The 13,276-nt window shown below is 35.7% G+C and overlaps 1 protein-coding gene across 3 annotated transcripts in view; it reads right to left on the bottom strand.

The window, feature by feature from the left end:
- eml1 (EMAP like 1) overlaps positions 1 to 13,276 on the bottom strand; it is a 40,572-nt gene that overhangs the window by 13,811 nt on the left and 13,485 nt on the right. For all 3 annotated transcript variants that reach the window (XM_060880096.1, XM_060880095.1, XM_060880097.1), the window contains exons 2-3: positions 4,869 to 5,051; positions 2,812 to 2,938 (exon numbers count right to left, since the gene is read on the bottom strand). In XM_060880096.1, coding sequence (XP_060736079.1) covers positions 2,812 to 2,938; positions 4,869 to 5,051 — 310 coding nt within the window. The remainder of the gene's footprint in view (positions 1 to 2,811; positions 2,939 to 4,868; positions 5,052 to 13,276) is intronic.

Genomic DNA, 13,276 nt, shown 5'->3' with positions numbered 1-13,276 from the left:
GACTGAGGAACTAATAAAAGGAAACCAAGATGATAAATTACAATTTACATTTAACAATTACACAAGCTTAGATTCTGTTAATGAACTTAAGAAAAAATGTAATGGTATATAAATTACCAATTTAAAGAATTATCAAAATGAAAAATGAAAAGTAGGTCTTAAAATCTCAGTACTGTTCTGTGAGAACATCTGCAAATCTGCCTTTACTCAGGAACTGGCTCTGTACATCATCATAAACATTCGCTCTGTGAAGAGGAAATGGTGCTGGGGAGATAACGCAGGACACATCCCCCCTCTGATAGTCTATTATATCAAATATCCAGTCTTTCACAATTACTGAAAACAAAACACAAGACACATATCTGGATATCTGGACAGACCAGAATATGTTTATTTGCTTTCCCATGACACACTTGTCACCAGGTTTGTAATGGGTGGCTAGAGAAAGCTTCACAGACAAAAACTGCCCTTTCAGAATACCCAAACAAAGAAAAAGCCTCGCTCAGCAGTTTAACGGTTGCTATGCCTAATCCAGGCTGCATGGACAAAGCTCTTTCAGGTCAGCCAGTGACTGGTGATGTTATAAGGGATTTGCTGGATGTTTAAACCTGAAGAGGTGCTTTTGTTAAGAATGAAACTTCAGGAACTGAATTGGAGCACACACAGTTAATCAAGAAACTGCATAGCTTTTCGTGATGAAAGAAAATGTGGGTTGAAGTGTGAGCTTTAAGAGAGACTGAGGACGATGGAAACTAGGGAGCTTTGTGATGAGTCCAAGGAATGTTTAATTCCTGAAGCAGGACTCATTACTTCCTAGGTGATTTTAGAGCATCAGTGGTCTGTGTGAGAAAGATGTTTGTAGAAGTAAATTGGTTTTGTACATATGAAAAGTCTTGCAAAATAACCAAATCATATACAAAGCTGTGTATAGCATTCATAGAAAAGAAATGTCAGCGAACACTCTCAGTACTCTCACCTGTAGGGTGTTCTGAGTGGAAACTGAGATGAGCTGGACAGACTGGAAACACGCATTCCATGAAACAAACATTCAAAAAGCATGCAACATAGGAAGAGAGAAGAATCTATGAGTAAGATGGTTTTAAAGGTTTAAGATAAATAAAAAATAAAAAAATACAGTTTTCCTCATGTATTTCCTCTTTCCAGAGTATGCCAAATGTCTCAACAAGGCCAAACCAAAACTGTCGGAAATTCTTATCCCTGTGGGTGCATTTCGTCCCAGCCAAGACATAAAAACAAGCGTGTGTGTGTTTTGCATTTTTTAGTTTACTGAGCAGAATGAATAGCTATCATCTGTTAGATTAACCACGTCATATAAATGTATGATGATGAGGTGTGAAGAGTGATGCCATGCTAAAGGGATAAAATATCAAATAAAACCATAAAAAAGCCACTTAGTTATATGTATTAGCATCCGTTTAGGGTCAGAAACTAGTGTTCCTATGAACACTCATATGATATTACAATATATATATATATATTTATATATTACAATATATATTTACACTCATTCATTTATTCATTCATATACTCAGCTACTCTATTGACCTTGACCTTTGCACATTTGGACCTCTATTTCGTCTGTCATCCATCCATCCTTAAATTATAATTGAGCTCCAATCCACACAACATCTGAGGAAGGGCATATTTATTTTGTGTGTGTGTGTGTGTGTGTGTGTGTGTGTGTGTGTGTGTGTGTGTGTGTGTGACAAGAGGAAGATGGATCACATCTCTTCATTCTTCTTTTTCACAGTTATTCTTTCCCACAGAGCATCACTGTGCACTGAGACTGACATCACCACAATAGCTGTAACCCTGCTACTCTTAAGAAATGTCAAGCATAGTCACTGTGGACATGTGTGTCACTGAGAGATTATATTGTCAGGCTTGTGTGACATGTTGGCATTTGGAAAATAACTCTGATTGGTACGGGAGACGAAGACAACGAAATATTCAAATCCAAATGACGCTAGTAGGATCATTTTATTGTTTATGGTGACAACTATTCCCTTGATGATCTGACTGTGAAGAAAACCCAATCTCTGATAACACGGGCTTGAAATGGGATTTTCATTGATTTTTCAAAGCTTCTACATAATTCATCAATTATACTATTATACAATTATATCAATACTATTTCTGTGTACTATGTGATATGAATCAGGTCTGTAAGACAAAGATAGCAGTTCTGCTTGTTAACACATGACCTGTAAAGCTACACAAGTTTATTTGGGTAATAAGTGCATGAGTTTCATATGTAGGCTAAATCTAAACTGTAACCTTAAACATTTACAGTTAATCACTAAAAGTACTGTACAGTACTTATGTAAAAAAGTAACTTGCTGTATTTTTTTTACAGAATGGCTCTACATATAAAACAGTTTACTGGATGAGACAAGGGCGGGGCAGACACATGAACACAGAACATCAACAAAAGCACGTGGACAAAGTCTGGGCTGAGTCCTGACACCATTACACATCATTCCCTCCAGGATCTTGTGATTTTGCTCTGTATTTCCAAGATTGATGACCTAACCCAAAGAATGTTACTAGCTAAAAAGTGTGTTTCAATATTACAGTGTTATAATCCTTTTACTATGTTACAATATTATATATACTCAAAACTTAAATAATGTCTCGGATGTCAGACATACAGCATTTTTGTTTACCTGGTTCTTTTTATTAATTATAGTTTGGCAAGGTTTATGAGTCATGAGCAAAAGAGAGGTAGCTATAGTATTTTTATTAAATCTGTAATCCTCCATTCTCATGATGAAGGCCGTAGTCTCTCACCTTTTGGTCGCTGGTGTGTTGTCTTTCTTGGAGCCTGAGGGTGAGAGCAGAATGGCACTTTTCTTTGGTAGGATGTTACCATTGTGGACTGTGGGCTTCAATGGCAGTGTTGCAATCATTGGCCTAGCTGTGAGACAAAGGGACAGAAAAGCATGGAAGACATTAGATTTTCCCACACACACAAAGAATGACCAAAAGATGTCCAGAAATCAATATTAAAATGAATAATAAATGAAAGTATGACCTGCACATTGTAACACAGTGGAATTACAGTTTAATCTATGCAGACTGAATACAAATGGTATTATAATAAGGGCAAGTTATTCTTCAAACAATGGGTCCTGTTAATTATTATCAGGATTATTTATTTATCATTTATTATAAACCATGTGTGCAGTTCTGAGCCTCTGGATTGAATATTCTTTGTTCCTGTTTAATACTGTAAAGGTTATGCCAGAATCGATACTCAACTTAATTACCCATCAGCCTCAGCATGTCACATGTCACAGTTATCACTTACACCTGTCCTGGATTTTGTATGTTTCATTTCAAGCTTTTGCCTTAGTCGTCTGTATGTGTCATCATGTGTTTCACATCCTTTCTTGTATACTGTCTGTTTCTGCTTTATATCTGCTGTTTATGTTTATGGTTCTTGCTTCACGGTTTTTGATTGTGTTTCACAGTTTCAATAAAATCTGCCCTTGCATCCTCTGCCTCTACATAATTGTGACAAGCACACCTACAGTGTAACTGCTGACAGCAGAGATCAAGATGGAAGCAGTTTTATTTATATTACCCTATGAACCGGCTCTATTAATAATTCATCTCTGTAGATTTGCTGCAGCTTTTCATGTTTCTCTCTGGTCTGTTGAGCGTATAAGCAGCACATTTGGGAGAAACACTGCAGAAAGAGATGAAAGAGATACCAAGAGAAAGAGACCGACAGGAAAATAGAATGACAATCAGAAAAAAAAACCCAACCCCAAAAAAAATAAATACTCATGAACACTTCGCACAGGCAGAAAGAGAATACAAGAAATGTGGGTGCTTCATTCAGCCTTGACTAAAACTGCAAAGTGTCTGTCAGTACATGATAGGGGAAGTGCCAGCTTTTAGGGTTTTAGAATCTATAATTTTATTTGTGTTTTTTCAATCAGAAGATGCCCTAATTATCTTCTATTATAGTATTAGAATTACAAGGTCAGCGCATTATTAACAAGCCAAGCTGCTCAATGATGGCAAATTGCTTTTAATATTTAATATCTGGGATCGTTATTACATGCACATTATATGCTCAGGATTATTGTACATGGCAAATATACAGTGCATCAATAATAATAATAATAATAATAATAATAATAATAATAATGTTCTAAAATTACCTCCAGCAATCAAACCACCTATTTTTGGTGGACATGCACACCACTGCTTTGAGCAGTGTTTAGTTCCAGTTCCAGTGATGTGAAATCCATGTGTTCTGTATAATAAATAACACAACTACCTACATGCTTGATTTAGCATCGCTGCTCCCTGCAGTGGGAGATTTGATCATCCCTGATTCACTTTAATATAAATGATGAGTTTAAAACCTAAAGATATCAGTATGGAACTTGACAGATTTTAAAAGCTACTGTTTAGGAGACTGAAGACTGAAGAGCTTAAATCCCAGCTCTGCCACTGTTGGGTCTATGAGCAAGACTCTTACCCCTCTACTGCTCATTTATATCATAAATGACAATGGATAAAATGTCAGCTTTTTTTGATAAATACATAATAAATAATATAATGCATAAATACATGAAACTAAAATCTCTGCATCTATCATCATGACAGCTTTACTAACAGAAAATTAGATTGCTCTGAATTATTTATTTATTTATTTTTTATCTTGTCTAAACTCATTTCCTGCAAAGACTGTAATGGATTTATCAGCTGTGTGTTTGTGTGTGTGTGTGTGTGTGTGTGTATGTGTGTGTGTGTGTGTGTGTGTGTGTGCGTGTGTGTATGTGTGTGTGTATGTGTATGTGTAGATGACAGTACGTGTGTGTGTGTGTTACCTTTGGTTGGTCCCTTCCTGCTCAGCATGGCCTGTTGCTCCTCTGAGATGTTGAGTCTCCTCACCACATCGGCTAGCGCTGACTTCAGCAGCTGAATCTCATCCTCCTGCATCTGAACACGCTGCTCCAGAGATGCAAGTCGGTCTGTCACCTCCATGCTGCTTGTCGCAGAGGCACTGTCATCTACACATACACATACACACATACACACATACGCACACGCACACACACACATACATATACATACACACACACGTGTCATAAACCACGTATAAGCATGTAATACTTCAATTGATTAATCAATTAAAGATTAATAACCAAAACATGATCGTGATTGTAGTTATTAATGTTTGATAGATAGTATTTATTTATCATATATATCATATTTACATTAATGTATTCCTAATAAAACTTGCATTTTAAATATGTTTACTTATTTAATGATGGTCTTATTTTTAATCTATCATTTTTAACAAACCTCAACACTCCTCCTTGAGCCCCTTACACATGTGCATGATAGAGTTTTAAGCTTTTTCTTTTCCCAAAACTTCTCATTATGTTGACAATAAGGATAATAATAAACAAGGAACCCTTGAAATTATTAGTGTTTAAATGTCTTTATAAATGTCTTTACAAACACTTTTTAATTAGCAAACTATAGTAGTACGTGCTTATGCATAGTTTATTACATAAAAGTATTTAATACATCTGGGAGATGTATAAATATCTGTGTGTACATCTTGACAACAGATGTCTTGATGAAGCTTAGGTATTTGAATATAAGAAGCACAGTGCTACACATGTTCTATCAGACTGTTGTGCCCAGCACCATCTATTACACAAGAGGTACACTGACTGAGTGGCATTATGACAATAAACAATTAACCAGGAAAACTGAGCTGATCCTCGGGACCAAGCTGGACTCCCTGAAACTGATTGTTCAGAAGAGGATGCTGGGTAAGCTGCTGGACAATGCTTCCACCACACCAATGACCAGTCATAAGAGCACCTTCAGCTCCAGACTGATAAAGCCATGCTGCAGCAAAGAGCGATCCTTCCCAGGAGGGCCATCAGGCTCTAAAATGCATCCACCAGCTGCTGTCCATGATTGTTGGCAGCATCCTCCATATAATTATCTGCCTCCATCAACACATTAACTACCTACCTCAGCTGTCACATTTATACTTCATGTTCTGTTTGTATTATTATTATTATTATTATTATTATTATTATTATTATTATTATTGATTGACTGTTCATTAAAGAGAAGTCACGCACACTACCCCTTTGGCATCACATGTAATGGACAGCGCACTTAGCTTCTCAATTTTCCCATGTAATTTTTCTATATTATTTACACGTTACTTTTTCACATATAGGACATATGATTATATTTGCTCGTTATATGTGACATCTCCTGTGATTTATTTTTAGATGTTAATTTTTCCAAGTGCTTTAATTTTTCAGATGTCGCTTAGTTCATGTCACATGATTTGTTTACTCGAGTTCACATGTGCATTTTCAGGGCATGGTGTTGAAATGTACTTTCTCATGGTTTGACATTTGATCATATATTACTTACAGTACATAATCAAAATTAACTAGCAATAAATATCAAATGCCATTTCTTCATAAGTGAAATGCTTTCTTTGTTTAAAAGATAATACTGATGGAACCAGAAAGCCCAAGCTGGAGGTCTTGATGTGTCTCTCCTTCATTCCAAGGAAATACTTGGCTGTGGCAAATTATTATATACTTTCTCTCTCGCAAACACACACACAAGCAGAAGAGCATCATGACACTGATTAATAAACACCAGCTCCCTGTGAGACAATAATGTCTTCATTAATTATGCAGAAGGAGGAAGCAGCTGCTTAGGTAATAAGGTAATAAAAATAATAGTTTTATCATTGCCGTGTTATAAACATTGATTAATGGTGATGGCAAGAGAACTGAGTTAGTAATATTGGATGAAGATAAATGAACAATAACAATTATCATAATAAAACTTAATATTTAATCAATAATTTGCACAGTTGCAAATTATATACCCAGTATTTGTTTAATGTGGGTCTGGTTGTAGAAACTACAACATTTAATATGTTCATAATGGAAATAGTTAAATTATCAATTCATGTATGGTAAAAAAAAAAGAAAAAAGAATCTGTAATCTGTAGCAGTCCCATTTCATTAACTAAATTAAATATATTTCACAAATAAAAACAGTGGATAGTGATTAAGTTTCCTATCCCAATTAATCTGCATATTTATAAGGCTACCCCCCCCCCCACACACACACACATATCCAATTTAATGGCCTCCAGCCACTTCACTTAAAAATTCAGCTGCTGTCTCTACATTAACAATTACAGTGATTACTGTGCACTAATGATTAATTCCTCACAAGAGCCATGTTTCACCCTGTTAGACACGATATAACAATATTTACAACAATGCTGTCTATAATATTAGACAATATTAGATATGTCTAAACATCTACTATACATTGTTTTGCATATTTGTTGCATTGTCTTAAAAAAACTGACAGAAAACTCCAAGGTTAATTTGTAGAGACTGGAGCAGTTTGCCTTCATGCCTTCCAATTTGCCTTCATGCCTTCTTTAAATGCTTCATTATCATGATTGTAGCAAATGTGTGGTCAATTCTCAGTAGGAAAACACAGACTGGTATTATAATGATAAACGGGAAGAATAAAAATAATTTAACATCAACACATAATGATTTAGAAACAGTAAATCTCCAGCATTACGACACTGTCTCTGACATGAACGTAAACATTTACGTTGTCTACAAGACAAATACAGAAAATGCAAGGGACCTTTCTAAAGTGTTCATATCTGTTTTGAATTAGTTAACTCTAAGACAAGCAGCTCAGGTATGCTTCAAATGCTAAAGTAAAGCAATGACCAGAGAATACAATTTTACAAATTCTTAACAGAAAAGATTAAATACAATATAAAAGGTCTCCATCATTCCTGATATACGTGTTTGATAATGTGCTTTTTCGTCTTCATAGAAAAGGCTGAACGTTTAACTTGTGAGTACTCCACTTTGTCTAAAAGCACGCCACAGATACATTCCAATTCATTTTTGCTAATAGAAACGAATGCACAATTAAACACATACTTAATTATATCCTACATAAAACACAAATGCCTGCCACAAAACGATCTCAACCACTAATGATGGGCAGAATTAATTAGGAAACCTATTTGACCACATAAAAAAGCAGTTAGGAGTAAAAATTAAGGGAAACCTGGCATGATTGCTTGATTTAAAAAAAAAGAAAGAAAAAAGCAATTTCCATAATTTTACAGAAGAGACCCCACTTGGCAAACATCCATATCCTGGGGAACCACACCGTATTTGCTCTATTTCTCTTTCTATTGATTTCATTTTAGAGCCTCCTGATTCATAGTAGGATACACTCATGGCAGAACAGAACAGCCGATGTGACCTCCAATCTCCTCTAATTTTACTTCAGTCTAGTCAGGATAAGATCTAAAACATTAACTTCTCATGCACTGATACACAATGTATGAATATTTTGCTTTCATTTTAAATCAACCAAGGAAATGAGTTCACTGAATGAACCAACTGACTGCTCTTCATCTCTGTCTTGAATTTCCATAAGGCACTGTGCATCTGATTACTACTGATTGCTATTATATCCAGCATCAGTGTGAATACGGGTGAAAGGATGGAGTGCCCAAAAATGCTGGTGGATTATCAAAGGAAAATGAATCCCTTTTTAAAAGTATCTCCCTTAGTGCAGTGAACTCATTAATAAAACATTTTAGTCTCTGTTAGAAAGCACTCAATGCTGACACTCAGCAGCCTGATGAGGAGATTTGAAAGGATTAGAACAGCAAGTGTCATTAGAATTCTATTCCTTAAATCTTTTGGGGTAAAATCCAGACTGTTCAATGTTACAGGGACAGTAGGACTATAAATGTAGTGTAGGGCTCTCCTGTCCTTGGAGACAGGACAAGGAGATGGACAGAAAATAGAGGTGTAACAATAAGCAAAATTCAAATCTGATATGCTCCGGTGGTGACTATACACTTGATTTTCGATACGGCGAAAATAATCACTGCTTAAATATGTGCCTTAGGTTTCCATTTTTGACTGATTTATTCAATGCAATTTTATTTCTAAAATTTTCATTACCACAAAGCAGCTTTTCAGAAAGAAATAAATACAGTATATACGCTTTAGAGTTCTTAATGAGCAAGCCAGAGGTGATGGTAGTAAGGAAAACTAAGAAGATGGGAAGAAAAAATCTTGAGAGGAACCAGACTCAAAAGGAAACCCATCCTCATCTGGGTGGCACTATAGTGAGATTATAAATAATTCTCTTTTATAACTGTGTGCTATATGGATAAAAAGTGCAGGAAATCCATTCCAGCTTTAACATGGAGTCTACTGAAGCCACTGACTGAGACTTGGGTGAAAAACAGTTTTTGCACTGGTAATTGCAGACCTGAATATTTAAAAGCAATTTGTTGTCTTAAACCACAGTAGCAAAACTACAGTGATAAAACAGACAGTATTATAAAATTGAATGTGTTTTTTTTATGTTTTTAGAGACATTTACAATTTTTTTTTATGTTTTTAGAGACACCATTTACAAGGAATGGTTATTTCAGTGGTACTATACTCATAATTATCAGATTTTAGCACCTTGTAGTGTTTCGGTCCACAACTCACTGACCACGAACATCATAAATTGAACAGAACCCTGTAATGCTACAATACACCAAACCTTAAATATTTGTTGTTGACCATACCCATTGTTGTATGTTTTGTACATTTACACTATTATTCTAACATGTTGGTTCATAAAAAAAACTCTGTAGCTTTTACAGACTCAAGATTATTAGGACACTATCTTGTCAGATGTCAGATCGCAGGCTTGATTAAGTTTATATGTTTATCACACGTCATGTAAAATAAGCAGTCTTTAACGAAAAATAGCCCACTTTATTACATTGTCTGTTAAATGTATTGTTTGACACTCAGAAATATGGTTTATGTGCACTTATAAAGATTGTAATAAATATGTGAAATACAATAAACTGTGAATAATTCATTTGGAGCTAAATTGATATGCAGTATAATAAATATGTAAAAACTATAAATAGTTTAAAGAAATCTAGTAAATGCTTAAACAAACAAACAAACAAACAAATTAATATTTATACAATCCTGTTTTTGTTCAACATTCTTATGAATTTAACATGCGTGAATCTGTGCTTTCTTTGATAAATAAACCAGCACTTACACATGAACCCTCCATGCACAGAGAGGGAGTTGAAGAGAGAGCAGAGGTCTATGTTCTATAAATGGATTACAACAGCTTGTTTGTCCCCCCACACCTTGTTCTTTTTCACAACCCAGGGTCACAGATACAAGGTCAGTGCTTGTCTTGAAGCTGTAGAATCAGACGGATATGAACCTACTGTCTTGTGGTGTCAATGAAGGAGTGCATTATAAAAACAATTCATCTAACTAATATGAACGCTGCACAAAAGAAGAACAAGCAAATCAGCTTGAGATCCAAAAACAACACATACATGAAATTAGCACATACATTATCTTGTTATTGAGCCAAACGCAACTGAGGAATCATTAGAGAGACTTCACCTGTGACCTCAGGAAGAAGTGGAAGAAGGGAGGAGGAGGAGGGGTGAAGGAAAAGAAAAAGTTGATGGAGTGGGACAAACGGCTCCCAAAGGACAGGAACATGTCCTCGAACAACCTGAGGTCAGCTACGTGACTCAACAGTCAGCTTATTAAAGCGGCACTGTCTACTTTGCCTGCTTTATCCTACATTAATATTTAATATTTTTAGTGTTAAACACTAAAAAAGGTTTAAGTGCTAAAAGGTACCAGCTCATCGCCATCCCCAAGTATTGTGTAAAGTATCTTTGTCCCCATACAGGATATGGAGGAGCTGCGAGACAATTAGAGAGACACTGAGCCAATCCCTCTCTCTGTTTATGCCCAAGATCCAAGTGTTGGTTTTGATCCCTCTGATGTGTAGCCATGTAAGGGCTGTTGTCAGGGGCTTAGTGGGTTGTTTAGCATCTACACCGCATGATGTCTACAGACGCTATAAAGCAATTCACTTATGAATTCAATGAAGTAACGGCAAGAAAGAACTTGAGGAAAATGGCTATAGGCAAGCATATCATATAAAGCTTATGAGATAAAAATCTGCAAATTCTTGCTGTTTCATTGTCTTTTAGCTGAGTGCATCTTTTATCATCTACTGAAGAAAAGACTTGAAAATAATCAACAGTTAGATGAAAAGATGAAAATAATCAACAGTTAGGTATTGTGATGTGGCCCATATTACTCATAAATCCAGATCACTTCGCCAAGTATTAAACATTATATTCACTATATCAACAACTATGTATTTATTTGTTTTCTATTTTTAAACACTTAATGCTTAAATGAAAGAAGCTTTTCAGTTTTTAAGAATTTTTAGGTTTTTTGTGTTTTTGAACTAGCCTAACAGGGGACATATATTCATAGAAAACTTCTAAAAAAACAAAACTGTTTAGAGTTTTGAACACAAATGTTTCTATCCTCAGTTTAAATGGTGATATCAAACCCATTTCTGCGCTCTAAGATGCCCCAAGTGTTTGTTCATTAGCATCTAAAATTTGAAGGTGGCCACAACTAAAATTCTATCTTAGGTATAAGAGGTGAAAATGTCTAACAGTGAAAGCCAAATGTGTCCAGGCCATTTTTATATCTTAACTTGTGGCAATAAAATAATTCCGTTGTTTATAATTCCGTTGTTCAATGAAATTTTCCATTTCACCCAGTAAAAAAAAAAAGTTTAAATAACTAAACAAAACATTTGCTTCCATCATTATACTCAACAAAGGGCAGGAAAATCTTATTTACTGTACCACAGCTGACCATCACAGCATAACAGCCACAGCTCTTTTTCCATAAACAGCTTCTTACCTACACTATATGTCAGCATCTCTCTTAAAAGTTCACACTAAACAGTTTGACCTGACCTGAGCTCTGCCTGTAGAAATAACAGGGAGAAACAGACCTGGCAGTGACACACTGGGATAGAGAAGCAAGGCTAGCTCACACTCTTTAGGACAACCCCAGTAATGGACAAAATGCCGAACACATGAGATGAGGATATGAGGTCAGTTTGCTGGAGCAAGATGCAGAGTACTCGGAAAAGGAAACATAGATCATAGCATTAACTAATGGCTTGTTCTGCTTCCTTGCCTTAGACACTGAGCGTCCAGATTCACTTATACACACACACACACACACACACACACACACACACACACAAACACACACACACACACAAACACACACACACACACACACACACACACACACACACACACACACAGACAAAAGGTCATTGAGTACAAACAACTGGCCACACTGCACTGTACAATGGGTGGGTGCATGGTGTATAACAAATAATCATGTTGTTCTAAGAGTGACATGAACAAGGTTGAAGAATGTACAAAGAGTAAGAAGTGTTAGGAATGCTCGATGTTACAGCGGGCTTGTAATATGTCACTATCCACTGTGCACTGTTATGAACACCTCAGTCACCTAATGGTACATTATACCATATTATTTCAGAGGATTACACATAGTGCTGCTGAATTCCCAGGTCTAATTGGATAGAAGGTTTTGATTAGCTTTTACAATTAGCTTTCTGAAAATAGTAAAGCAAGTAAGTTTCTATTGATGCTTTTGTTCGAATTGTTTCATAGAAATTTGTATGGTAAATTCATGCTCCATGTAATCTAATACTAATAATGAATAGATAAAATATTGCTCTGTTAAAAAAGAAAAATGTTGATATGGTGGTTCTTTTTGTAATTAATGTTTATGGAACGTCCAACATCTTGTGTGGGACGGAAATTTCCCTCCTTTTTACAGCAAAAAAGCTAGATTTTCACTTTACAATTGTCACATAAATATTATTTTAAAACTGGACATTTTAAAAGAAAGGTTTAGTCAAATTGTAAATATTTATCATGTGTTTATATCATCAACCAAGCCAAACTGATTCTGCATCATTTCTCTCTCATGAAACACAAAAGGAGGGAAAAACAGAAACCAGATACAATTCGTGACAATCTAATCTGTATGACACAAGTGCTTTTGTTGAACCTCATGGTCAAAATACAGTCGAAACAATTCGGATTATCCCGTCTGCCTGATGATCTCGAGAATCCTTTGTTCAGGCAAACAGTACAGTCTGGAGACCCAAAATACAACAGAACTGCAAAAAACTACCTCTTTATTGATAGCCTGACAGGATTTTGTGTGTGTGTGTGTGTGTGTGTGTGTGTGTGTGTGTGTGTGTGTGTGTGTGTGTG

This window comes from Tachysurus vachellii, chromosome 10 (assembly GCF_030014155.1).
Source record: "Tachysurus vachellii isolate PV-2020 chromosome 10, HZAU_Pvac_v1, whole genome shotgun sequence".
In the NCBI taxonomy this organism is placed as follows: domain Eukaryota; kingdom Metazoa; phylum Chordata; class Actinopteri; order Siluriformes; family Bagridae; genus Tachysurus; species Tachysurus vachellii.
Note: the sequence above shows the minus strand (reverse complement) of the source record. Positions and strands in the feature narration are given on the sequence as shown.